At 43.8% G+C, this 26,034-nt stretch overlaps 6 protein-coding genes across 11 annotated transcripts in view; 3 read left to right on the plus strand and 3 right to left on the minus strand.

Moving 5' to 3' along the window:
* Window positions 1-94: 94 nt before the first annotated feature.
* On the minus strand, window positions 95-4,171 carry LOC6542530. Its single transcript, XM_001969834.3, has 2 exons — window positions 3,728-4,171; window positions 95-2,531 (listed from the first exon to the last, which is right to left on the minus strand). Exons 1-2 carry the CDS (start codon window positions 3,781-3,783, stop codon window positions 470-472), a joined length of 2,118 nt encoding a protein of 705 aa, XP_001969870.1. The 5' UTR covers window positions 3,784-4,171; the 3' UTR covers window positions 95-469.
* Window positions 4,172-5,652: 1,481 nt separating this feature from the next.
* LOC6542996 lies at window positions 5,653-7,519 on the plus strand. Of its 2 annotated transcripts, none has more exons than XM_026979145.1 (4): window positions 5,653-6,065; window positions 6,638-6,818; window positions 6,878-6,963; window positions 7,038-7,519. In XM_026979145.1, the coding sequence occupies exons 1-4, from the start codon at window positions 5,706-5,708 to the stop codon at window positions 7,194-7,196; spliced, it is 786 nt and encodes a 261-aa protein (XP_026834946.1). In that variant the 5' UTR covers window positions 5,653-5,705; the 3' UTR covers window positions 7,197-7,519. The 2 variants fall into 2 exon arrangements, with proteins under 2 accessions (XP_026834946.1, XP_001969871.2); XM_001969835.3 differs by having other exon boundaries at window positions 7,059-7,519.
* Window positions 7,520-9,522: 2,003 nt separating this feature from the next.
* Window positions 9,523-14,423, plus strand: LOC6542098. 4 transcript variants are annotated; one of them, XM_001969836.3, is made up of 4 exons: window positions 9,523-9,757; window positions 13,606-13,721; window positions 13,783-13,922; window positions 13,982-14,423. In XM_001969836.3, the coding sequence occupies exons 2-4, from the start codon at window positions 13,623-13,625 to the stop codon at window positions 14,109-14,111; spliced, it is 369 nt and encodes a 122-aa protein (XP_001969872.1). In that variant the 5' UTR covers window positions 9,523-9,757; window positions 13,606-13,622; the 3' UTR covers window positions 14,112-14,423. The 4 variants fall into 4 exon arrangements, with proteins under 4 accessions (XP_001969872.1, XP_015014471.1, XP_026834584.1 ...); XM_015158985.2 differs by having other exon boundaries at window positions 13,985-14,423; XM_026978783.1 differs by having other exon boundaries at window positions 9,526-9,577.
* A 355-nt stretch (window positions 14,424-14,778) lies between these two features.
* On the minus strand, window positions 14,779-15,413 carry LOC6542899. Its single transcript, XM_026978785.1, has one exon. It carries the CDS (start codon window positions 15,360-15,362, stop codon window positions 15,168-15,170), a length of 195 nt encoding a protein of 64 aa, XP_026834586.1. The 5' UTR covers window positions 15,363-15,413; the 3' UTR covers window positions 14,779-15,167.
* Window positions 15,414-19,469: 4,056 nt separating this feature from the next.
* On the minus strand, window positions 19,470-19,994 carry LOC6543290. The gene has a single exon (XM_001969838.3). It carries the CDS (start codon window positions 19,929-19,931, stop codon window positions 19,569-19,571), a length of 363 nt encoding a protein of 120 aa, XP_001969874.1. The 5' UTR covers window positions 19,932-19,994; the 3' UTR covers window positions 19,470-19,568.
* A 4,127-nt stretch (window positions 19,995-24,121) lies between these two features.
* LOC6542041 (maternal protein pumilio) overlaps window positions 24,122-26,034 on the plus strand; it is a 55,996-nt gene continuing 54,083 nt past the window's right edge. For both annotated transcript variants that reach the window (XM_015158986.2, XM_001969840.3), the window contains exon 1: window positions 24,122-24,593. The gene's annotated coding sequence lies outside the window, so the exon portion shown is untranslated. The remainder of the gene's footprint in view (window positions 24,594-26,034) is intronic.

A 26,034-nucleotide genomic window follows, 5' to 3' on the forward strand; every position in this document is an offset into this window, starting at 1 on the left:
TTCTATTATTGATCTACTAACTCACCATAAGGCTATAAATAATAAATGCCTAAACAAAATATGTAGTGCATTATATATATATATAACAACTCAATTGTGGTCTAAAACATTACGTGCGACATAATCTATATTGGTTACAAATATTTTTTTCTGTTTTCTCCATTTCCCTCGCTAGTCAGTAATAGTTAATCATTTATTTTACATACACAAAGTAATTCCGCGGGTATTACGATTATTAGTTCATTCAGTTTATTGTCCTCTAAGTTAATGGGAAATAAACAAATTCCGCTTAACTACCGTGACTACATAGGTGCCTAAGACTGGGGCTAAAATTGGATAAGTATTTTTATACAAACATTGGTTATTTCATAGAAATAAACTAGGTTTTCTGGCTAAGGCTATGTTAATGGGTTTCAAGTCTTTGAAGTCAAATACACCATCCCCGAAAGCTCCCAGTTAGATTGCCAACTTATCTGTGGCAATAGCAGAACATCTTTAGGGCCGGATCGTTGAGACAGTAGCTCTGGCTTCCGTACAGGTTCAGCCGGCTGATGGTGCCAGTGAGCACGGTCGTGTAGCCTGTCATCCGTACCGTGGACTCAAAAACACCCAGTCCGGGCTTCGTCTGCAGTCGTAGGGTGATGTCCACCGCATAGTCCGTGGAAATGTTCTTCACGATCTTCGAGTGCGGCGCCGCAATCAGAGCCTGGAGTATGGAGTTTAGGTATAGGGTCCTGCACTGGGAGCTATCCTTCAGTCGGTTGTTGATCAGGCGTACCAGATAACGCGCCGCCCGCTGGACACGTGGATCGTTTGTCTGCAGCTCCTGCCGCTGGTGGCAGGTGCACCAGTGGGCAGCGATGCCCGCCTGCTCGCAGGTCCGAGCAGCCGGTATGGGCAGGAATAGGCTGATGCCTCTGGGCAGCGTGCTATCCGGCTCGTCCATCTCTACTGATCTGCGCTGCAACTCATCCGCCTCCAAATTGTGAAGATTCAGGAGCTGCAGCATCGTCGCGTGCACATCAAATGGTGTGGTCAGCCGGCGGGCATTCAACCTGAGATTCGCAATGGCCTCCGGATAGCGCTCGTTCATCCACGGCGGATACAACAGCATCATTAGGGGCTGCCGTTCCTCCATCATACCTTGGTAGGTCCGTCGAAAGGAGCCCCATCTAAGTCCGTGATCGGATAGCAACATTACCACCGTGCGATTAAGGACTCCGGAATCTTGCAGCTGCGTCAACTGTTGCAACATGGCCTCATCCAGCAGTGAGGGGAAATTAAAGTAGTCATGTGTTAGGGCCACCGTCCAGAAAAAGGAAAAGTAAAGATCCCTGCTCATCCGGGGCACCAGTTTCCTCATGTATTCGAGCAGTACGTCCGCCGTCCTCCGGCTGCCCATGCACAAGTGCATGTTGAGGTCCTTTTTGAAGGCCACCGTCTTTTCCATCTCCATGATCATGGGTCGCAGATAGTAGTCCGTGGGCTGCTTGCGGAACCCATTTTTATTGTAGTTGAAAGCCGAGAGTAGGGCCACATCCTCGGCGAAAATGGAGCGATAGCCCAGCTGCTGGTAGCGTTTCCAAATGAATGAGCACCTATCATAGGATCGCAATGTTTTTGGCGTGCAGGCCATATTCAGTTCCTGGTCTTCCAAGCCACTCAGCAGGGGCACCAGGTTGGGAAAGGTGTTGTCGCCCACCTTGTTGTAGCCCCAAAATTCCACGTGGGACAGATGCTTCCGGACGTAGTTCGCTGTGCGGCGCATCTGGCGTAGGAAATTCAGGTGAGATAGGCTGTCCATGCCCAGAATCATCACGGAAAGCCGTTCCTGCTCCTCCTTGCTCTTGTTGAAGCTCACCCTATCGGTTCCGGTTTTAAGTGGGGGCCTAATCTTCGGCTTATCTACAGCAAAGAAATGACAGTCCTTGTAGAAGAGTTTGTCCAAAGCATCGTAGCACCACATGCAAATGAACTCCGAGCTGAGCGGCAGTTTCATTACCTTATCCAGCTTGAAACTCACTGCCGGACTGTAAGTGTTACTGGCATCGGTTTTCCGCTTCACCTCCGTGTAGTTGCAATTTACGGAGGACAGATCGCTGATGTTGTAGTATGCGAGCAGCTCACTGGCCTCCAGATTGAGGTGCAGCTGTCCGGGAATCGTGTCGCTCGTGCGGATCAGAGCTCTGTTGCAGCTGTACGGACGCGGCTTTAACATGAACTGGGCAATGGTGTCGTCGGTGACCTCGAAGTGCGGCATCCGGCAGCCCGGCGTATCAACGAAATAGGCCGTTGTCACATTTCCGCCGTAGTGGTCCTCGATGCGGGCCATAAAGTCGAATCCATCGCGGAAACGAAGGAGCTTCGTCCTGAGGTTGTAGTCCACACACAGGTAGGAAAACACGCAGAGGGCGAAGATCACAATCACAACCTTCTTGAATTGTCCACGGTTCTTGTTCATGTTGTAGTAGCGGTAGTACTGCTGCAAATCCCTCTTGGTCATAAACTTCGGATCCAGCAGATACTTGCTTCTGTTGAATAATGAGAAACGATTGATGTGTGAGTCTAGCAGAAAAGGCCAAGGGAACGTGTTTGAAAAGTAGTACTCTATGTAGATCTTGAAAGGTTCTGCTTATATTTGATGGGGATGTTTGAAAATCTCAGTGAAAAGCATACTCGAAACTGAAGATTTGTAATAGCAAATGTTTGGTAGATACAAAACGAATTAAATATTGATTCATTTCAGTATTGATGCGCAGATACTATTAATATTTTTGAAAGGCTATTTATTTCTTTTCACCCCCTTTATTTTCACTTCTGGCGGTTCATTGCATTCTCTATAGAGCTTAGCAGTTTTTATGCTGACAGCCATTAATTAAGGCAACAAACCATATAATGACTGCCCGAGACAAAGGAAGCTAGCTACTCTGAGTAGCCACTCAGCCGAAAGTCCTTAATCCGCTGCCCACCCAGACTAAGCTTCACCCGCTTGAGGTCCTGCGAGCCACCACTACGCCTCCCAGAAGTGTGGTTCCCGTGTCAAGGAATGCAGGAGAACGTGATGCTGTCAATGCTTTCAACTTTAAGCCAGGCTAGCTTATGAATATGCATACGCGGACTGCCTACTGAAGTAGCCAATAGTAAATAAACATACGAAAAAGGTTGCAGTGCAGAAATTGTGTGAGGAACTGAGTAAAATCGACTCCAAGTAAATTAAAAGTGAGATCGTAGTGTTTTCAATTGTTATTCATAGCCTGTATTGCCTGTACCACCGACGTTAAAAGTTGAACAATGTCCTTACTAAGATACAGAACGAGATTTCAGGAGAACACGCCAATCCGTTAGCATAAAATTAAATGAAAGGCAAATAAGTTAACATACCACAAATAAATATCAATCACTCATCCCTTTTTTTGAAGAGCATAACCCACTTTTAGCGAACCAGAAGAAATCTTCATTCCATTCGATTGTGGACAAAAACAATTTTCAATTGACACTTGCAATTGCATATTCCTCGTGCAAACACACGGGAAATCAAGGGAATCGAACGGTTTAGGGGCAGCAGGATAAGGATAAACGTTGAAATGGCATTCGGCTAGAAAGCTCCAAGCAAACAAGCGATGACACACCTGTCCCTTGCCCCAAAAAGCGCCCAGCACCCCCTCCACATTTCCATTTTCGGCAGCCTTTGATGTTGAACGAGGGACTTGCCCATTTTGGTACTTACTCATAGCTCAAATCGCCGTATTTTCGCATATCCTTTGCCGTGTAGTAGGCACGCATCTTGGCGTCACTGGCTGCGAGTCCTGATGCGCCCAAAGTCCTGTTGTTAGTCGCGCCCGCCGCTCCCCCGCCCCGCTCGTGCTCAAGTCCTTGACATCCTGTTTGCTTTCTAGTTAGTCCGAGTTTTTGTTTTGTTCTCCGTGCTCTGCTTATTCCGCTAATTGTTTGTGGGCCACATTTTATGCACTTTCGATACAACAATTTTCACACGACTGCCTCGCTCGGCTGCCTGCATCTCCTTCGTCCTTCGTCCTGCGCCCCCTGCGCTCGACTTTTTCCTGCGTTTCTGCTGTTTTTGTTTTTGTTCGAGCTCACAATGGCCACGCTTTCGACGGCGAATTACTGCAGACTAATTCCGTTTCACTTGGCTCCACATCGCACACTGGATTTCCGCAGGACTCGGAGGCTGCGGGCTCCCAGTTGACTGGGCTACTGGCTCTCTCCCGCTCTTCCGCTCTCCCGCTCTCCCGCTCTTCCGCTCTCCCAGTGTTTTGACATTCCCGTTACTCGGGTGGGTGGCTTGGGCGCAGGCGCGGGCTCGTGTCGGATGCTCCAGGGATGCTGCGATGGCGAAACTACACTCTGAGAAACCGGGAACGAGTTTTGTTACGATTTGGAAATACGCTATGCTAGGAAAATAACTGGCGGAAACATTTGACTGAAGATGGAAACTAATATTTAAAATTCTGATTCCGGCATTTTGGCTATCAAATAAATGGGCTCAAAATTGAACAGAATTTAAATACTAGTTCATTTTAGGTATTATTGTTATTTTACAACAGAAATTGAGCAGCAATAAGAATTCACATTAAAAATTCCTTAAAATTTGTTGTTTTACTTATTCTACGTCCTTTCAAAGTATGTATAGTTTACTTAGGCCAACGAGTTTGTTACACATGAAACCCATGAAACATGAACTCATTTACGGCTTGTTTTCGCAGTTTTATTACGATTTGCATGCGGAAATCCCTAACAGTAGGTAATTAATAGGCTAGAAATGTTTCATGGCCAATGAACTCTGATCCTTATAGCTCCTGCTGTTTCGCTTTAATTTATTGTTGTTCTGCACAACTTAAATTAAAGTGCTGCGAAACGTAATTTTTCTAAACAAAGTCATTGGATATGAAAGTCACAGAAATGTTAAGAAACATTGTAGCTTTATCATTAAAGCCTGTCACCTTTAAATTTCTTGGAGAAGTATAATATCGGTGGTCGACTTGTGAATCGCAGTAATCCACCAAGAATCCTTCGTTAAGGAAGGATGCACCACATTTTAAGGGCCAGCATGCAAAACACTTAAGTGGCGCCCACACAGGGACGCAGTGAAAGGACACATGCAGCGAGGAGTCAACCGAGTTCGTGGCCATCCCATTCCTCTGCCCAGCATCTCATTTTTTTGGCCTAACGAGCAACAAGTGGGTAGGCGAATTGGGCCGAAAAAGGACTTTCACATTTCGCTCATTAAGCCGAACTACCGAAAAAGCGCAACAGGCTGCAACCACACACACATCCTTCCGCCCACTTATGGCCGATATGTGTGCGCGTGTGTGTGCGTTAATAACTTGGCTGCAGGCAGGACATGGATTTTGATGTTCGGTAATTACAGCCAGAGCCGCAGCCAAGGAGCAACAACAAGGACGCCGAGTGGGAGCCGCAATCGTAAATCAAAGTATGAAAAAAGCATTTCACTGTTGGACCAGCTCCATCCCGATTAACAAGCGTCTATAATGCTTCATTACTGTAAAAAAGCAGTGGCAGGACGAAAAAGGAAAATGAAAAAAAAAAAAAAACTAGCAATTGCAAAGGAATTGGCTGCTATAAAAGCGTCGAACGCATAAAGCCAACGCTTCAGTTGATTTTTCAAAAGTGTTCAACGTAGGACAGGCTTGACATTAATTAGTTTCCCGCCAGTAGACACAAGAATGCATCGCCCACCTGGTCGCCAAACTGCCAGGAGGAGGAGCAGTTCCACGAGTCTTGCCGTCAAGGAGGGTTCTCCACCAAGCAGAACCTATCACCTACCAGCCATGTTGATTATCCTGCTCGTCCTCATCCAGAACTTTGAGCTGCACATGTGCCGGCAATTGATGGTGTATCCCGGCACCGACAAACGATCCCCCGACAAGCTGCTCTCCATTGGCGGCAGTGCAGCCGGAGAGGTGACATTGCCGGAGGCCAACACTCCGGCGGATGACAAGCGGGCGGGCGGATCCAGGTCGGCCCCCAGCCAGCCGGAGGAGATTTTCAGTGCCCCAGCCGACGAGGGCTACGACGAGTATCCGGTAAGCAAAATATCCGAAAATTATAAAGCCCAAAAATGGAATCACCGCGTGGGTCGGTTGGTCACTGGCTTTTTTTGAATCCCTATCAGCTTACACAATTTGTAATTGTATATTTTCCATTTGATTGCTTTTCGGCTCTGACCCCTAGCTACATTTCCCTTGAAAGGCGAGCTGACGTCACATCACTTTGATTAAGCCAGGTGCACACTATTGGTGTTGGGCGTAATGAGGGCCCACTGTGGCCAGAGCACTTTCAACCAGAAATTAAATATTCTGTGCGGCTCATGTTTGATGCGTGGGAAGTGGGTGTAAGGACCTCGAAAAAAACATTTAACTAATTGAAAATTAGAATTGGCTGTGCCAGCAGGTCTAAGAAAATCTAACATATCTATTATAAGAAATGTGTTCCATCACTTTTTTAATAGATTAAATTAAAATACATTAAATTAACCAATTTATCTAAAAATTATAATTTTTATTTGTTGCTAATTATAAGGTTGTCAAATATCTCCCGTCCGCCTTTTTGTTATTTTTTATTTACATGACTCCCTATTTTCTCTACAATCTTATAGATGGTGGTTCCTAAGCGAGCAGCATTACTTCTGGATAGACTAATGGTTGCCTTGCATCATGCCCTCGAGCAGGAAAGAAGTGAACAACGAATCGGCGAATTCTTCGGGGATAGAAACTTATTGGGTGGTAAATTTGGCGAATCCCACAACGGAATGGAGCCCCACCAAGTCAGGGAGGATGGTATGTGCTGGTGATGATATCTATAAAAAGAAATGATTGCAAATGGGCTGTTCGTTTAGGCATGTACAGCGACGACGATTCGGGAACAATGTTGGATTATGATTTCAAAGATTTAAACCAGATCAATCGCGCCACTGGCGAAACAGTAAGTTGGAACATAAAACCTAAATTGCAATATAAGACATAAAATTAGCAGCGCGATGTGTAAGAAAATTTCAGTTAATGCCAAAGAGCTTTCAGAGAAGAGCCGGCGCAGATCGATCTGGAACGTCCACCCATTCCGGTTCCCCAGCTGGTTCCCGGCGTATCCAACCATCCGGATCCGGCGGTGGACGAGCGTACTGGCGATGCTATTTCAATGCCGTCAGCTGCTTCTGAAAAAACACCCAAAAAAAAGTCCAGCAAAAAGCCGTCTCTGGAGTGGACCACATGCCACAAACCTTTCAAATCCCAACTGATCGTCAGAGATGTGTTTAAGAACCCGTTTTGAAATTGCTGCGCTGCTGTTGTGAGAGTTGTTCGCGCCATTAACTGAAATCCCCGAGTTCTGCAATTGTATCTAGTGGTATCTGTATCTAGTATCTGTTTCTGTTTCTGTAAATGTATCTGTGCATTTGTTACTCACTGTGAATCTGCGTTATAAATAAACCACCAGCGATAAGTCCAACGGCATTCATAAATAAATTAATTCACACACCCATACTCGTGCCATACTGGAGTATAAATTCAGTGGGTATATTTGTGGGCAATTTGGGGTAGACAGGTAATCCTACCTATCCTGCATAATGCTGATTGACATAGCCATAAATCGCAATTCTCAGCAAATCCGTCGCATGCCCGCAGTTCGTGTTCTTTTACGATCTATTTTCGGGTGCAAATTGTGGGCGTGCTCCAAGCGGAAGTATCTTCTCTATCAACTGATATCTGGAGCTCTATATACTTAAATGCTAAGATCAGCGGTACTTTCACTGGGAATAATTTAAGGTTTGCAAGCCTACGCTGCGTATACGTAATATTGTCTTTTTAGACTTGGTTTTTTCATATCAATAACTTACAATTTGTAAATTGATTCAGGGTTTTCCTTGCAGTGCACATTTTATTTTTCAAAGTGCAAAATTCCTCCATCAACCTTTTCCTCCTTCCATGCAAATCACTTCCACTTGAACTTGCAAACTATCAAACTGAAAGTCAATGCATATTATTATCTGCGGGTCAACTGTCTTCCTTCAAATGAACAGTTTAGTTTAACTGGCGATCGGTTTTAGTGTGCAAAGCACGTTTATTGCCTAGCCACCTTGGCTGCGAAAGTGATAGGCAAAGTTTTATTGGCCAATAGTGGCCATTAATGAGTTTGTTGGAGCACACATTAATAGGCTTTTATGTACATCTAATTGCCAGCGTTAATTGATGGGCATCGGGAGCAAAGTCGATTTCAAAAAGCACACACAAGAACTGAGTTTCTAGCTTCAGTTTTCCGACTATCAGATTCCTGGTCATAAAATAAATGTATTTATGAATATTAAATAATGTTTTTGGCATACTTAATACATGAGAATCCGCATCTGTAATAATTTTTGTATTTACCAAAAGCAACATGCACTGCTTTCATAGGCGGAAGTGCTTAATTTTCCACGAATGCCATACAACCTTATATTATTAGATTAGCGCCGATGGGCATCTATTTTTATGTGTGTTTATGCCATTATCTCGCTTTCGCACATGGCGCAATTTTCCTATCAATGGCCATAAATCAATGGCGGATGTAAGACCTACTTACATCCCTACTGTCCAAATGCATTTCGTGCCTCGTTTTCGTGTAATCTCAACCTCATAGATACTGTGCTCTGCGCTGCTAAGTATGCAACAGGTTTCGTACGAGTCGGCTAATCGGCAACAGGTGCCGTTGGTTGCCGCTACTCACCACGCCCAGTGGCAGGCAGAGCGCCTGTGTGTGGGTGGGTGTCCATGTCCGTGTGGTGAATTAACAAGTCGCACATTGTTCATACGCCCCATTGTACGGGCAGCAGGCACATGGAAGTTGACATTTTGGCGACGGGGGGATGCTCTTTGCCATTTAGTTTATGCCCTCGCATACTTTGAATCGAAGCAAATAAGGTTTAAACCAGTATAAACCAATTATAAACGAAATTATTTACTTGTAAGCAAACTTAAAAAATCGTTTGATTTTAGTTTAATTGGTTGTTCGAAATGCTTACTCGAAGGCATTCCAAAAGTTCCGAGTGCTGCTAACTTGAAGTTCCATTTTGATCAGAGACATCTCCACATGCTGACTAATTCATCTAAATAAAAATGACCCTCGAACTTTGAGAAAGTCTAATTCGCCTATCTTGTTTTGGCCTGTGACCACATAGCGTTAATCTTCTTAAGGATCCGTGCACCTCAACAATCCTCCTCCTGTGCCAGATACTACAAGCAAGTGTTATTCCTGCTGACTGCAGTGCCGCTTGACAAGGGGCATAAAGCTCTGCCTCAGCAGACGCCCCTAACGAATTGCGCCCACCCCGTGGGCCGCCCCCTCAGCCCCCTGGCTGTTCCGCCAGCTCGTGCTTCCTGCTGCTGCTGCTGGTGGTGGTTGTGGTGGTGCTACTTCTGCTGCTGCTGCTTCTGCCGCTGCCGGCGTCGCTGCCCTGGGTGCTGTTTGCTATTTTGTATATAAAGCCCGGTGGCAGGCATCGCCAACATCGAGTTACCAATTTCCCTTCTTGGCGTTCACATCGACAGAGCGACAGCAGCAACAAGTAAGCCCGGCCGAAGGATCAGACCGACTTTCCACCAACTGAAACTCCACTTGAAGGCGAAAACCAACGCAAATAGTTCGCAAATTACCGACTGACTAATTTCTGGCGCCAGATTTATCCCATTTACCGACGCCAATTCCATTCCGGCTATTCCCAATCTCATCCAGTCGAAAAGCATCGGTGAGTTTTGTACTGTTTACCGTCGCCACTTGGAATTCGGCGATTAATTGAAGTGGGCAGTTATGTGTCTGCCAGAATTAATTTGTGGGCGCGGAAATTGTGCCACGGGTGAAATATCGCTGGGCAAAAGAATTATAGCCGCTGATATCATAGCGTAAAGGTTAATCGAAACAGTTAATATCAGTGAATTATAAATCTTCTGGCTCGATTTTTTTTAAATAAAGTAGCATAAGTATAGTTTACGCATTACGCTCAAAAAGCAGCAAATGCTAAAATTTCTAACGAGATGCGGAATAGTTGAATATTAAAATTATGATTTGCAAAACATTTTTTATACGAATATAGGATAATACGAATTTTAAAATAATTTTTACAAAGTGCATCTGAGTATCTGCAGTTTATATCTTTACTGAATAATTGAAGTCAATTTGTTTGCTTGTCGTTTAAATTGAGTCAAAGCTGCTCCTCCTGAAATGAATTCATAAAAGTTGCTGAAAATTTATAGGCCTTTAACAGCATTGAAGGTAGCGAAAGGTTCCTTTTTGCCCTTGGAAAACTCCCCCGTGTTGACGTGTATGTGCAATTCAAAGGCCATTTTTCACCACCCCGTTGATTTTCTTTTTGTTTTGAATATGTCAGAGCCTCAATTTCCACTGGGACTTTCCCAGAGCCACCTAATGACAGACCAAATCAGGAGGAACCGAATGAAAATTATGTGAATTATTTATGAAGCGTAGAAAAATCAGGAACACGCACAAAACATTCACCTCATTTGATTTGGACTTCCAACTCGATTCGAGTTGCTGATAATAAATAACTTCAGTTGACTGGCTTTGGTGTGGTTTGGTCGATTCCCGCCGAAACCGCAATCAAATTGCATTTAATATTTATTAGCAAACGCCTACGGTTCTCATGGCATTTTTCCCGCGGGTTAAGGGCATCAATGAGGCAGCTAATTTTCCCTGGAAATGTAAGGGGGAGAATCTGGCGGAGAAGGGCCAGCTTCTTGTTTGCTTAAAAAGCTTCGTGCTGTGATAATCAGGTTAAACAAACAAAAATAGTCATCGTTTGAATATTAAAGTTGCTGAAAAAAGTAATAGAAAATGTAACCAGAGGCCTACGGCAATTGATCTATTCTAAATTTATACCCAACCGCAATGAAGCTGAAAAAAGAGCACAAATACTTTAGCACATGTTTTCGAACATTCTATCCTACAAAAGTTAACTTCAGATCTAATTGGGTAAATAACTCTTCCACTTGGAGCCGCATTTTCCGCAAATCGAAACGTAACCACAAAAAACAGATCCCCCAAAGAAACTCGATACAACTTCAAGTGCTCCACAGCCCGGCAAGGAAAGGGAAACATTTGCAACCTCTTGATACGTATTTGAAGATGTCTGAAGTTTCCAGTTTTGGGTGGCTGACTGACGTAATTTTAATTTGCTGCTCGAAAATATCATATGACCAGATAAATCACATGGCCAAGGACACGGCCATCGTCCTGCCGGCTCCTGTCAAAAACACACACATTAATGAAGCCCACGCCAGGTCCTTCTGGCAATATTTGCCCAACGACATTCGTTCTTGGCTAATTTTAAAGTTCCTTTCGCCACGGGCTCAAATGTGACGAGCAAATGAACGGAACTCGAAGTTAAGCCGGAGTGTTTATCAGGATAATACGGCAGAGTCTAAAGTGCCACATGAATTGGTGCTTTTATTTTCTTTTCTTTTTTGAACGCTTTAACCAAGCGGTGCGTTGGTTTTTTAGTACTTGCAACTCTTTGGCTGCCACGGCGGCGAGATTAAATTTCCAATTAACATTCGAGCATTATTTATCGGCGGCAATAAATGTGTCCTGATTATGTTTGGCTTTGGGTCCGCTTTTGGCCTTTTATTATTCCATTTGATCCAGCTAAGCCAGTGCAAGGGGTGGGCAGAAGTTAGCCCCCTCGTCATTAGTTTTTATTTATCACCCACTAGCTGCTTAATCTAACAAATATTTTATGAGCTCAAAGTTTAGTTCGCCGGCTGCGGCATTGTAATTATCTCTGTTTTAAGCGACTCGCATGCACTTTCGCCAATTTACTCACGCAAATGTTCCCATATGAGCCAATATTTATCACTGTTTCAGTGGCACAAATGTAGTGCACGTTTTCGAGAGATAACAAGGCAATAATAATCTCAGACTGCTATAGTAAGTGATCCAAATAAAAAATCATGTTAGCAATTTCTTAGACAATGCACCAGTGTTTGAACATTTCTTCAAAACAGACAGCTTATTTGCAATTCAGATTTTGGGCACCATAACAATGCATTCACGCAACCAGCTGCTTGACATTTAAGAACCATCTAGGAGCAGCAGCATTTTATGAGCTGCAGCCAGCAAATGAGACAAGTCGTTAACGTTTACGGGCCACATCGTTGAGGTCCTCGATGGGCCAAGTCTATATGGCCGTGTGTGCCATGGTCCATGGTTCAGTTTCTCGTTTACCTGTTGCATGCAGATGATTATGATGGTTATGATGATTATGGTGATGGTACTGAAAGTCATTTGATGACCTCATTTTCCCCGGCCCAACGGGGATTTATGTGCAAACAGGGGCTCTTTATGTATTCATGTCCTGCGGGAGAGGTTTTCCCTTTGATTTCACACCCACTTAAATTACCATGATGTCATAAATTATGTAATTCAAGTAATTAGTTGCTGGCTGCAGTTTTAGAACACGTGTTTGCGAATTTCTGTCATATATATTACTTTAGTACTCAGCTTTGATCTGCTGCTGCTATTAAATGATATGATTAATTCAGTAGGTGGATGGATATAATGTAATAAAATCCAATTTTCATACTAATTAGTAGCATCTAACTTGATATGCACATAAAGAATTGTTCAAGAAAACATTAATAAATGTGATTCCTGTCCAAAATCGTTTATAAAAGATTAGAAAGGATGCATGGATACTAAATAATATGCATCAGTGACCTTTCACCCCTACAGCTTGAACAGCTGATTGAATAACCCCTTGTTTGATCAATCACTTTTGCCAAGTTGACAACACGTTACGAAACCGGCCATGAAAGTTCTTTGATAATTACCCACATAAATAAAGGCAACCCCAGCCAACTTCGGGCACGTCTTTTGTCAGCTTCTGATGAAATCAATTAAAGTTTGACCAACATGGCTCGAACAAGGCCATGCACCCGGCCATTGTGTGGCTGCCACACGTTGCACTAGCGACCATTGTATTGCGGATGCAACGCAGAAGTGGTTGACCGTGTGGGTGCGGCTGTTGCATGGCTTAAGCTGCGGTCCATATCCGCTTTTAATTGCGGAAATGCACTTAAGCCGGGATAAGGTGAAAAACAGTACTCAGTACTCAGGACTCCAATCTGCGTCAGAAACGCAGAAATGCACGTCACGTTTGTGGCAGCAAGTGCTTTGGGTAACTGCAACCTGCTTTGTTGCCCGGCCATTCAGGTTGAACTGTGTCTAAAGTGTTTCAAAATAATATACATGCGTATACAGGCAATTCCACTGAATCCCCAGCACCTTTAATTAAAAATGTGGCTAGTTGAACTTCATGGCACTTTTTTTTCTGCACTCGCCTCTTGACAACCTTTGAGCTTCGGGATTAGCCGGGTAAAAAGTGCTGGGATTTCTCTTTGAAGAAGCATTTTGCACGCATTTGCATTAATTGGAATTCATAACTATAGTTATATGTATATACCATATATGGACATTGAATTATTTGCAATAATTGAATTCGACTTTTGAAAAGGCTTGCGGTTGGGCTACCAAAATTGTTTTATAAGGGGCTAATATTAATGATGTTTTATTACATTTCAGAGCAGAAGCCTTCAAAAATGATGAAATTCGTGCAGATACTATTGTGCTACGGCCTACTCCTCACTCTGCTCTTTGCCCTCAGCGAGGCTCGACCTTCAGGAGCAGAAGCAGGACCGGTGAGTAACATCTTCCCAGAACGAGTTAGGAATGTCTACCTAATGTGTACCTTGATTCAAGGACTCCGATGGACTGGATGGCCAGGAGGCGGAGGACGTGCGAGGCGCCTACGGAGGTGGCTATGACATGCCAGCCCAGGCCATCTATCCCAATATTCCAATGGACCGGCTGCAGATGCTCTTCGCCCAATACAGACCGACGTAAGCAGAAAGCACTACCAACCATTGTGAGCAATGTCAAATTGGGTTAACTTTTGCAGCAGTTACAGCGCCTACTTGAGGAGTCCCACCTACGGCAATGTGAACGAACTTTATCGGCTGCCCGAGAGCAAACGCCAAGTTAGATACCGGCAGTGCTACTTTAATCCCATCTCCTGCTTTAGGAAGTAAGTTCCCAGAGAACTGGAGATTGTCCGGAAGCCAGAGCTGTTGGTTAAATTAACAATTCAAGCATTTCAACAAACCAAAAAATAAGCCAAATACACAGATTAGCATAATGGATAAACGCAAATGTTTAGGGCAATTAAACTAATGCTAAGACTCAACTATATCCATATATATACAAACATATATATACTTATGTATACAACTTATCCCTTTGAATGTCTACGAAACGTATGAAAAAATGTTCCATTGTAGTTGCCAAAAAAATAAATGATGTACCTATTTACTGAATATTAGCACAAACGTTTGAAATTGAAATACTTCGTTTCTTGATTTACGCTTTGCATATGGTGTGGTAAAATGAAATCTAATGCTTCGTAAAGCTATTAAAATATATGAAAAATGCATTCCTACATGTATGTGCTTTTGTAAATTTAAGTGTCAGCTAATGTATAATACAAATAATTAGAGCAACAAACAGGAATGCAAACTTGGGTCATCCAATACCTACACAAACTATACATGTAAATTACCTTTCCAAATAAAGTTATAAACATATACAAATAAACTAAATGCGCCCCAATGTTAGAAAAAAACTTTGTACTTATTACTTTTCAGGTATGTTTAATTTTAGATACCACTGAAGTTTGGGAAATATGCGTTTCAGAATGACGTCTGGGTATAAGTATTACTCATCCTACTGAAAGTCAATCAAAACACTCAGCTTTGCTATTGATACATTTTATTCTTATACGAAATTATTTTGAAATATGATTAAAAACTATTGCAGTTTATAGTATACTTATATATTATATATAGTTGCCAATCACTAGTTTACAATCTTGCAATGGTATATTTTTAAAACACAGTCGTAGTGAAATATTTTTTAACTTGTTGTATATTTTTGCTTAGCAGGTGATCTCAGTAAATTTTAATATTCTCTTTAATAGATTCTCTTGATAGATTGGTTCATTGCCTCTGAGGCTTAATGCTTTAATTTTCCATCGACTTGCATAGGAATTTATCACTGTTTTGGGGTTTTTTTTGCAATCTTTCGGTAGCTTAGACTTTTAGGCGCCTCTTTTCTAGGAACTTGGTTGCACACTTTCCCCCGCGTCGTTCCATTTTGATGACCAATCGATCCGGCGTGGATATCTTGTAGCCATTGCACCGCCGGTGGCGCTCCTCGATCTTTAGAGATGTGGCCACCATGAAAATGGAAAAGACCAAGGCGATTAGATAGCGAACAATTAGCATATTGTGACAAATGCTGCGTGCAATCAAGACTGTTTGGGCTGCAGGGTGCAGTGCGTCTTTTTATAGCTCGTTACTCCGAGGTAATAAGGTATCGGTTGGGATACCTGTCCTTTGGGACCCTCGATTCGAGAGGATTCCAGGAGTTCGTTGATGGATTAGGACGCAGTTTTATGGCCGCGACTCGCCAATAAACCATGCCGCGCTAATCCCTTCGGTCATTTCCACTTCCTCTGCTCGGATTCCATCGATCCTACGCGAATCCCCAGATGAACTGCGCCCGATACAAATAAGGGAAAACTAATTGCCCCGGCTGATGAGTGGCAGTTCCAAGAAGGAGTCACCTATGTCGACCTACCTGATGCGACAGCGTCTTTATGATCCTTCTCTATCGCGCCTCACTTTTTCTGCCATTAGACATTTTAATTGTTAATTTTTGCAAACGCAGTATGGCAGCGGAAGGGAAAATTTAAATAATGGCCACGCTGCAGGCATCGGGCAGAATCCAGGAATCCAATGGCTACCTGCATTTATTATCTCCAGCCGGCTCCACCCCGCCCGATGATCTACTCGGTGCCCGAGTGCCATCAACGTGAAAACAAGTGGCAACAATTTTCTATAAATTGCATTTGTGCAAAATTAAGTTCAATCTTTGCCGAGTCGCGAACCAGTAGCTGTATCTTCTCGGCCAGCATCCGCTCAAGTCGCCCGATCCCGAGCCCGATCCCGATCCCAAACCCAACCCCAAGCTCAATCCCGATCCCCCTGCTCCATCTGATCTTTCACTGCTGGAGTAGCCAAACTCCATTAACTTTGCAATTGGCCACCATAACTCGTCCGTCGCTCCGCCTTCCCGCCGCCTTCCTTTCGCCCGATGCCTTCGCCGTCACCTTGCCGCCCATTTGGCCGCCGCATCCACATCCACATGCACCTCTGCCTCCGCGCAGAGCACATCCATCCACTTCCACATGCACAGCCCACAGAGCACCAGGCGAGGTCCATTCCATTCCAGTCCAGTCCCGGCCCCATCGCTTGTTAGTTTTTGCGCCAGATCGTTTATAATAATTCGTATGCGAGTCATGTCATGCCCCTAAAGTGTATCTGCAACCGCGCAGCAGCAGCAACCGCAGCAGCAGCAGCAGCAGCAGTCCAGTTGCCGCTGGCTGCGCCTGCGCAGTCGTCGCGGTCGCCGCGCATATCTGTATCTAGTTGGTGGCTCCAACTGGAGATGGCCGCGTGACACGATCCCATAATTGGCATGAAGGAGGTATAAAATAATAAAATATAAAAAAGAAATACATTTTAAATAAATAAATGCTGGCACTTAACTTGTTGTAATATCATACATTGTTAATGTGGGAAGAAATCATTGTGAAGAAAGCTAATTCTGTGATTCCCAATATGCTGACCATTTGAAATGCACATCCGCATCACCCAGACACGATTGGCGTGCATCTCTGGCCAATGGAGTGGCAAGTCTTGGGATCTCCTGCACTCGCCTCTCCCGATCTGGTCAACTATGCAACCGGTGACTCGAACTTGACTTCACCTGGCTTGATCTCGCGCCCGTTTCTTTCTCGCATAGCTTTGGGTCGCCAGCGGTCCATTGGCTCCTGCTCCAGCTACCCAATCGCCAGCACACCGATCTCCTCCAGCCCTCCCGTTGTCATTCCACTTTATCTGCGGCGCTTTGTGCTGCTTTTGTTCTATTGGCAAGAGGAAGTTAGAAAAGTGCTCTGGATTCATGGGGCCTCTGGTGGGGGCCAGCTAAGGCGGTGGCCTTAAGTGAATTGTGCTGGATGCCAGCTGGGCCTGGCTGGGATCTCGGGAAGGGAATCTGAACATGGATGAATTTGCTCGGGCCTCATGTCATGGAACTCTGCAGCCGGCGATATGGATTTCAGTTAGCAACAGTGAAAGTTCGTAAACTGAATAAATTTACCATTGCCATAGTAATTTAACTAAACTATTTTGTGTCTCATTGTTAAATATAAATTTATTTTAAATATTTTTGTTACGCTTTATATACGTTTGATATAAATATATATATCATATCATATTCTCAAAGGAACAGGCAATGTATCTATTCTATTTCCAAAGGTAACGAATGCATCTTTGTCCCTTTTTCAATGGCCAACCAAATATATTAGGCAATCGTAAAGCATTTTTGACACTGATTTAATATTAATCCTTTTACGAGATCTCAATCACGAAGTCGCAGCATAACGTGGTGACTCTAAGTTTCTTTAATGCAGCCAATCTGAAAATGCCTCAAAAGGGCAGAGACAACAAAAGCAACTCAAGAAATATGAAATTCCAAACAACTTGGTGCTGCACTGATAGTATAACTATATAAATTGTGGAATACTATTTTTGTAAGTGCGCTTGACAGATATACTTTAATTATTATGTTTATGCCAAGCGAAATAGCAATTTGGAATACATAAATAATAATAATAAATGTATCTTAGCCCTGTACCAGTTTGATATAATTGCGATGTTTTCAGGAGCTTAAGTGCATGGTGCTATTTTCCAAATAATTTGTAGTTGGCCATTAGCGTAGTAAGCAATTTTTCAACGTGTGATCCAATTGGGTTTCGAACTCCCAACGTAACCGGTAGCCAGTTTCTTGGCCAAAGCCACTTGGCAACTTGGCCGTGCCCTAAACAATCGCCATCGACGGCATCGTCGTCACCATGTCGTCGTCTTGGACTTGGACAAGGTTGCTATGTTGCTCTTATTCCAGAACATGTCCAGCGTCCAATGGGAGGCCACGGAGGAATGCCTTAATTCAGGAATTTAATGAAAAATGCTCTATGAAGCGGCGCAGCAAATTAAAAACAGAAAAAAGTACGCAGAAACTGAATCAGCAGGCGGGAAAAGTTGGGTGCACAGGAGCCATCGTGGTGCAGTGGAATGAACCAGACCAAAAAGGTTAAAATTAAAATCTGCGCTCACTTGTTCCTCTTAGTTAAGCACTTTTTTCATTCAGTACTCGTATACCCGTCTCGATGGGTTGTTTGGGCGACCTTATGATTTGGGCCAAGAAAAAAGTGAATGAAACCAAACAGCTTCGAGTTTCAGCAATTTACCAGAAACACATTATACATATTATACCCCCATTTCCTTACCAGTTATAGGGTACGTCCAACTCGATCACTTTTGTCCTGCCTGGGGGCTCCTGTTTCCTTTATTTTTTCAGCTTCTTGGATTTCAATCCGAGCGCGATTCGCTGGCGATTCGCTGGCTATGAGAGCGGTGTGAGATCGGTGGCAGGTGATGCCGATGCCGTTCAACTTTGAGGTTGAGTGGCTCTTGATGCGACCGAGTCCGACCAAAGTTGACCAGTTCCCCGGGCCAACATGTATATATGTATATATATGTATGCGTGTGCTTGCGAAGTGGTCGCTCCGCGTTGAGCGTTGTAAATTACATTTTCCAAATGCTTTTGCCATGTCGAACCAAAAAGCCATGTACATATGCGGCATAAAGGAGCGGCCTGGTCTGGCCTGGCCTGGCCAGCCGGAGTTACCATGGCCATGGCCTGGCTTGTGCTTCCGTTTTGATTTGGAACACTTGTTGCGTTCGGCCGGCCAGCCGCTCTCCGCCTCTGGCCATAGAGATTTGTCCTCCGGCCAGAACGACAAACAGAAACATTCGTTCCTTGGGGATATGGCCACTCGCAGATACACACGCCAACCCGATGTTCCTACATGGATTCCTACATGGCATTTGGGATGCTCCTACCCGATTCTCGACTCTTTTTTACTTTTTTGGCCCTCTCCCCCGTTGCGTATTTAAGCGTTTTGTTGCTGCCGTTGATTATGTTGTTGTAGTTTGTTCAGATTGTTGATGATACGAGTGTTGATTGTTGCTAGCAAAATGGGCTCGTCCCTCGGAGCTCTCGGCTTCGATTAGCTGAATGGAAGATCCTCTAGGGATCGCTGGTTGAATATACATAGGTAACATAGGTAATAAAAACTTCTCTGGGGCTTGAAACATTATTCTTAAGTAGGTGTATTGCCGCAAATACAAATAGAAACAAGTAAAAACGCTGCAGCCTCTCGACTATCAGATACCGGGCAGCCCGGAAACCAGGAGTATAATATATGTGGGTTATCAAACTATTAATTATATTTTTCATTTATATGAACACATGAACACCTTGTCAGTTGTAAAATTAAATTAAATTTAATTCGTTTACTACTTCTAATACAATGACTCCGGTTCCAGGATCTCGTAGGTCGAAAACGGCAGGACGTCATTCCCAAAGTAGTTGGCTCCACCTGGGGCAATCTGCTGCACTGCATCGCTGTAGAAGCGGCCGGGGAAGGGACTTCGGGACATCATCATCCTAGAGCTGATGAGCGGGCGCTTCTTCACGAAGTAGTCCCTCCTGTGTGGCCTCCTCATGGGCGATATCTGGTCCATGATTTCGTTGCTCATTCTCCGCTCCGCCGGCAGCGATGTGACCTCATTGAATATTGAAGATCTCGACCTAGGTCGTGCCCAAGCGATGAGGACCAAGCAGGCAATAACCAGAATAAGGAAAGCTAGTTTAGAGCTCGACATCTTGACTGCTTGGCAGTTTGGTTCTGAGTGTACTAATGGCGCTCGGGGCGAATGGAATTTATAGTGGCCAGGATACGGCACAGGTAGTGCTAAAAGGCGTATCCTCTAAGTGGTTTATAATTATGCCATGTGTTTGTCGTACCTGGTTTTACCTACTTTTATTGTCAACAAATGTCGCGTAATCTCATTCCGGGATTCTACATCTTTATATTGCAAAAAGTCTTCCTCTTTAATGGAAACACGGCATTTCTCGATTTTAAGTTAGTTCATATTTAAATATACATCCAAGGGATAAAAATAGGTTAAGTAACTATCACATTTTTTGTTCATATAAGTTGTTGGTTACAAATTGTACCAACTATCGGTTGTTAATTCGTTTTCATTCGAATGAATGTATCATGGGCTCCAAAGGTTGCGGTCTTTTCAGATAAACGCTTCCAAGGAGTAAGTACATTGAAATCCATCAAAAGCCACAATTTCCTTGGCCATTCCACTCGGGGCCATCACTTAACCCATCCACCTCATCAATCTCGGACATTTGGCTAACTATCCGCCAGGCGATCCAACTGGCACGGAGTCACTTAGAGTCGGCGTCTCCACTCCACTCCACTCCACTCCACTCCACTCCAATCCACTCTACTCCACTCAAGGCATCAAGATCGGCTGGGATTGGATGCGATGCCATTTCATGTTAATCAAACAACGAAATCCATCAACAGGTGACACACACCGCCAAGTGGGCGGCTGGCGGTGGGCTGGCGGGCGCAAAAAGGGGGTGGTGGGCAGCAGCGACATCCAGCAGACATGTCAGTGCGATAATGGTGCTACTTCTCTGCCAGCGGAGTGGAGTACGAGTGTGTGTATCTAAAACAACTTCATTCACAAATATCGGACCAACAAAAAACGACGGCAGAGGCAAAGTAGCAGAGCATCTGCAAAAAGGAAGCTGGGCCATTAAAAATATCTTGTGGATGCCACGGCCAGGCAGATAGCAGCCGCCGCAAGATGCATTCAAAAAGGCAGAGGCCACTTGGTAGCATCCTCATCATCATCATCATTATCATCATCATCACCGATGGTTTTAGCCGTGGCTTTGGAACCGGGAGCTGTGCAACCTCGGAAGCAACAGCTGCGGGGGCGGGACAGGGTCGCTGGTCGCTCAGTCGGTCGGTTGGTGGGCATCGACAGTCAAGGGGCAGCCAAGGAATAGCCAAGAAACATACGCCTAATGCCACAGTCATCGACATCCGCCATTTAGCTAATTAACCCAATGGTGCCCAAGGAAATCCCGCTGGTGGGCTGTTAGCAAAAAGAATATCCTGCGTAATTAATTTCGCCTTAAAAAAGTTGCTCTACTTGAAGACAAATTAGAATTGTTTTAAATATACTTATTACATATTCAAAGAGTTTCTAAGCATTTAAATATATTTTAAAATCTGTTTTGACTCAAATTTAAGTATTATTTGCCAATATTATTCTCTAAAATAATTACAAGATGCTACTGGCACAAAAAGAACGTGCACAGTAAGTTTCATAAAATGTACTTACTATCAGAAAATCAGCGATCGCTCATCGAAGTTTTCATCGGCCATAAGGGGTTAACCACTGCGCTGTTCTCCCTGCAGCAGCCTAGCTCCTTCTCGCTCCCACCTTTCTGGCCTTCTGACGCGGCTTCTTCAGCAACCTTCTGCTGCTGCGGCTGCTGCGGCTGCGCAGTCGCAACTGTCTACATTTGTCGGCCAGCCTTCTCTTTCCCACCTTCCTGCTGCCACTGCCCATGGCACTGCCTCCACTTCTACTTCTACTACTGCTTCTTCTTTGCCGTGTTCGTCTTGTTCTTCTTCAGTCGATTGGATGTCCAGCTTTCAATTTGCAACATAAAGCATCTTCATCGTGGGCCGCATGAATGGGCAAGTGGCTGCGAGAGGGGGGCGGCAGTGGAGCGGCGGAGAATTGGGTGTGGGCTGGGAGCTGGTTCTGCACCTTCAGCTCCCCTCCTGCCGACGATCTGGCCACCGGGCAATCCAGCAATCCGACAATCCGACGATCCAGCAATCCAGCAGAGCGGCATTGACGGTAGGCAGTCAGGCGTGCCCCGGCGGTAGTCGCTGACCTTTATTGATTGCTGTTTGACCTCGCCAGCCATTGTGGCTGTTGCAGTTTTCGCTGTTACTGTTGCATCTCCTAACCATTTGTACTTGGCCGATCGCTGCCACAGATTGCACTTGGCTTGCACACGGCCGCGGGGGGCGGTGGGAGGAGCGGCAGCTGTGGGCGGATGGGGAGCGGTACACGCCCACTAGCATTGTGGAGCCTTCATTGTGGCTTTTCTCTTCGGTGCACTCAGAAAAGTAGTTGCCTTGTTTTATTAAAATATTACAGGAAAGGATGTACAAACTGTGTAACAATTCATCTTCATCTTTTTCTTAAATTATATATAGCTGTAATACAGTTAAGCAAAATATTTTTACATTTTTTTATAAATGTGATTATTTAAAACTACCTAATTTTTACCCCTATTTTAATATTTAAATGTAATGGCAAGTGTGTATGGTAATATTTTTCAAGTCTAATAGATAGGGAACATTTTGACAGCTTCTTAAGAGTATGTCCTTTTTCTCTCTCTGCTGCCACTGTTATTCTTGTTATTGTTGCTCCATTACCTCGTTCATGGCAGTTAATTTATATTCGATGCATCTCTCGGTCCTTTTCTTGGGGCTCGTTTTTTAGTGGTTTCTACTTAACTCTTTTTTTTCATTTGAACCTCCTTTTTGTTGGCGTGGTTGCCGAAGGTCGACGTCAGTCGTCTTCGTCTGTCGTCATTGACGCCTTTCCTTGTACTTAGCCTACCATCTCAGGCAAAAACAAAAGACAAAGGCAAGGCAACCATAAACAAGAAGGTTTATGAAATGGGAAATTAGACTACTAGATACCTGTTAGTATGCATGGTCAAGGGCTCGAAAGTTGGCAGATATAATCTGTATTTCGTAACGTCCCTTATTATATAATTTTGAAACTGTTTTGATAATGGTACGTAATGTTATAGGATATATGTATGTTTAATACATGTATTCATCAGTATAAATATGTCATTCTATATAAATTTTAAACCCTAAATAAATTGAAACAAATAGGTTAAGTTATCTAAATTTGATTACAATGATATACCCCGCTATTAACGGGTACTAAAACGCAGCACACTTTGGAAGCCTCGCTTTGTTTGGCTTCTATCGTGTAGTTTGTTTTGTTTGACAGTTTCTATCTGGAGGGGCTATCAAGAGTCGGAGCTGGCGAGTTGGAGCAGAAGTTGGAGCTGGAGCTGAAGCTGGAGCTGCAGTTGGAGACTGCAGCCGTGGTCGCTGTCGTTTTGTTTGCTTAATTGTTTGGTTTCCCCCATTTGAATGGAGGTGGAGCCCCTTGGCAGGGAAAATCGTTCGCCTTTCTCGAGGTGGGGGCGATATTTTCCAGGGAAATAAATTAGCTGATTGAGGATAACCGTAGTTAGTCGACCGGGAATGGTGCAATCGAATGGCGAATGCAAATGCGAGCGGGTGACGTACAAGTGAATTATCACCTCATACATTGTGTCTCTTCTGAACGATATCTCCATCTTGTAGCCCTAATGGGGATGGGGATCTGTGATGATCCCATCGGGAACACGATTCGCTCTTGTTTTAATCACATACCATATCATTATTTCAAGCATTTTAATCTTCTTCCGCGGCAATTTATCTAGTAAAAACTATAATTACACTGGATTACAGGGCTAAAGAATAATCGAAGGACCTTAAGAAGTGTAAATTAGAAGTAAAAAAAAAAGTAGTAAAGTACTACGTAAAACAACGTTGAAGACTACCTAATTTTCAATAGGAATTCATAAGATCAATGTATTTAACTTATTCCAATGGTATTTTTTCAATAAATACTCAAAAAGCCATTAGCGCGTGTTGGCCAGTGTAATTATTGACCGGTCTTGCTTTAATATCAGCAGCAAATCAGATCACTTCATAATGATAATAATCACTCAGCAGAAATAACCTGCTTCAAATACCAAAAAGAGCGCCGCTCTTAGACTCTCTTCCGCTCTCTTAATATAAGCGCAGAGCGTGCCAAACGAAATTCATTCATACAACCAGTTGTTGTTGTAATCGCCACTTGTCGCTCCGCTGTGGAAAAAGAGGCCCGAAGTCGATTTCGATCGCATGCTGCTGCACAGTTATTTTTCCGAAGCTCTCGAGTGCGGTTCGGTGCGGAAGCTTTCTCGTGCTTGCAGTCCAGTCGAAGAATTATAATAATAGAAAACGTAATTCAAACAATTTAATCAAAACGCGGCGATCGATGAATATTGTTATTGCGACTGCAGCAGAAAAATTGTTTGTTTAATTGCAAGCGAGCCGCAAAAAACGGTCCACAAGTGCCAAGCCAACAACAACAACCAGTGAATTATTGTACTTAATTTTAACGTACAAATGCCAGTGTGTGTGTGTGCGTAGATTCCGGCAGCAAAGTGTCAGTGTGTGCGTGAGCGCGGCTTTATCAATTGCTCCACATAAAAGTTTTCATTGAAGTGTTTGACAGCAAAGAATTCCAATTCCCATTCCCAGCAAGCAAGAAGAAGCAGGCAAAGGGGAAGAAGAGGCAGAGAGGAGGCAGCTTAAAACGGTAATTAATACAAACACACACTCCTGATTCGGCCATAAACAAATGATTCAGCAAATGTCCGCCGCAGCAACTGTAAATGCTGCGCAGCGCGACATTTGATTGAGCCGCAACACTAATACAGGCGCAATTACAATTACAACCGCAAACAGCCGTCAACGGGTGACAAAAAGCTGCGCGACGCATGCTTGCAATTAGTGGGTAACTGTTTCGATCCACCTTCTTCGTCACTGCTCCCCTCCCGCTCCCGCACTCATCATTTTCCTTTCTCCCATTGCGCGTTTGATTTGTTACTCCCCCGCGTGGACACAGTGAAGCCTCGACAGCGCGAGAATTTTATTAAACATTCAGGAGTGCATTTGCAACAAAAGAGGGGAAATATGTTTAGAAGGGCCTTATGTTGAAAAGCATTTGGTATTTTTGTGTTTTTGTGTTCTGTATGTGTACAATATACAGAGTTTTACATTTTGTTAAACATTTGAACAAGGAAATTCTTAGAAAGAAAAGGACTTTAGTTTAAAAACTACAACAAAATATATCAAAGAATTCTGAAACGCGCAATATGAATGATAAACTTTAAGATGAACCTATCCCAAACATCTTAAGAGGGAATGTGAAGCTTGTGTGTCAGGTCAGACCGTACTTTAGTTGGCTCTTACGGTCATGCCGTGGACATTTTCCAAAGTATTATTTGCCATTTTGTCGCGTTCATTAATTGGCCTGCCTGTGACTGTGAGTCGGCTACCTGTTCCCTCTTGCAGACTTTGTTGTTGTCCGATTGTGCAAATTTGACGCTCTCTTTGCTGTCTGTTTGTACTCTTCTGTCTGTCTGCACGGAAACAAATGGATTATCCACTTGCTTAGCTTCTGCAAGGAATCGAATTGAACTTTCAAACAGCATAATAAAACACTGTAAATTAACAATTAAAATGTTATGTAACGAGCTACATAAATTTAAAAGTAACGTTTAATAGTGTTGCGACCTGAACGCCACAATAAACAATTTTAACTAAAATACCAATTCCCTTATCGGGGCTGTAGTTTATCCCTGTTAATTGTTCCTATATCAAAGTTGTAAAAATGCAAATACCAATTTAAGCGGCGAATCTGGAAGTGCAGATGCTTTGTTTTCTGTGTAGTCGTCTCGAACACTTGTTGCTTGTTCATTGTTTTTACAGTTTTTAAGTGGCGCTCATATCCGGCGTTTGTGGTTGTTGCTGTTTTTTATTTTTTCCTTTTTGCGTTTGCTTTTGGGCCTGATAAGCGCACTCACCTTCGCCGCCCCCTCACCCTCCCCCAAATGCCACCCACTTCACTCTCTGGTCACTTTTTGTTGTTGTTGTATCTCCGATGGCCGTTATTGTTACAGTTGTCGTCGTAAGTGCAGGTGTGTGTGTGTGTTTGAGTGTGCACAGCACCTGCATTTCATTTGCATTTCGCATTT

Source organism: Drosophila erecta, unplaced genomic scaffold, assembly GCF_003286155.1.
Source record: "Drosophila erecta strain 14021-0224.00,06,07 unplaced genomic scaffold, DereRS2 tig00000055-arrow-pilon, whole genome shotgun sequence".
Taxonomy (NCBI): domain Eukaryota; kingdom Metazoa; phylum Arthropoda; class Insecta; order Diptera; family Drosophilidae; genus Drosophila; species Drosophila erecta.

Excerpts from the sequence above, each read along its gene's own strand:
- LOC6542530 (XM_001969834.3), bottom strand. The coding sequence starts at position 3,783 with ATGCGTGCCTACTACACGGCAAAGGATATGCGAAAATACGGCGATTTG. Across the intron at positions 2,532-3,727 it reads TACGGCGATTTGAGCTATGA|AAGCAAGTATCTGCTGGATC; the intron begins GTAAGTACCAAA and ends ATTATTCAACAG.
- LOC6542996 (XM_026979145.1), top strand. The coding sequence starts at position 5,706 with ATGCATCGCCCACCTGGTCGCCAAACTGCCAGGAGGAGGAGCAGTTCC. Across the intron at positions 6,819-6,877 it reads CCACCAAGTCAGGGAGGATG|GCATGTACAGCGACGACGAT; the intron begins GTATGTGCTGGT and ends CTGTTCGTTTAG. Across the intron at positions 6,964-7,037 it reads ATCGCGCCACTGGCGAAACA|TTAATGCCAAAGAGCTTTCA; the intron begins GTAAGTTGGAAC and ends AGAAAATTTCAG.
- LOC6542098 (XM_001969836.3), top strand. The coding sequence starts at position 13,623 with ATGATGAAATTCGTGCAGATACTATTGTGCTACGGCCTACTCCTCACT. Across the intron at positions 13,722-13,782 it reads CAGGAGCAGAAGCAGGACCG|GACTCCGATGGACTGGATGG; the intron begins GTGAGTAACATC and ends CCTTGATTCAAG. Across the intron at positions 13,923-13,981 it reads TTCGCCCAATACAGACCGAC|CAGTTACAGCGCCTACTTGA; the intron begins GTAAGCAGAAAG and ends TAACTTTTGCAG.
- LOC6542899 (XM_026978785.1), bottom strand. The coding sequence starts at position 15,362 with ATGCTAATTGTTCGCTATCTAATCGCCTTGGTCTTTTCCATTTTCATG.
- LOC6543290 (XM_001969838.3), bottom strand. The coding sequence starts at position 19,931 with ATGTCGAGCTCTAAACTAGCTTTCCTTATTCTGGTTATTGCCTGCTTG.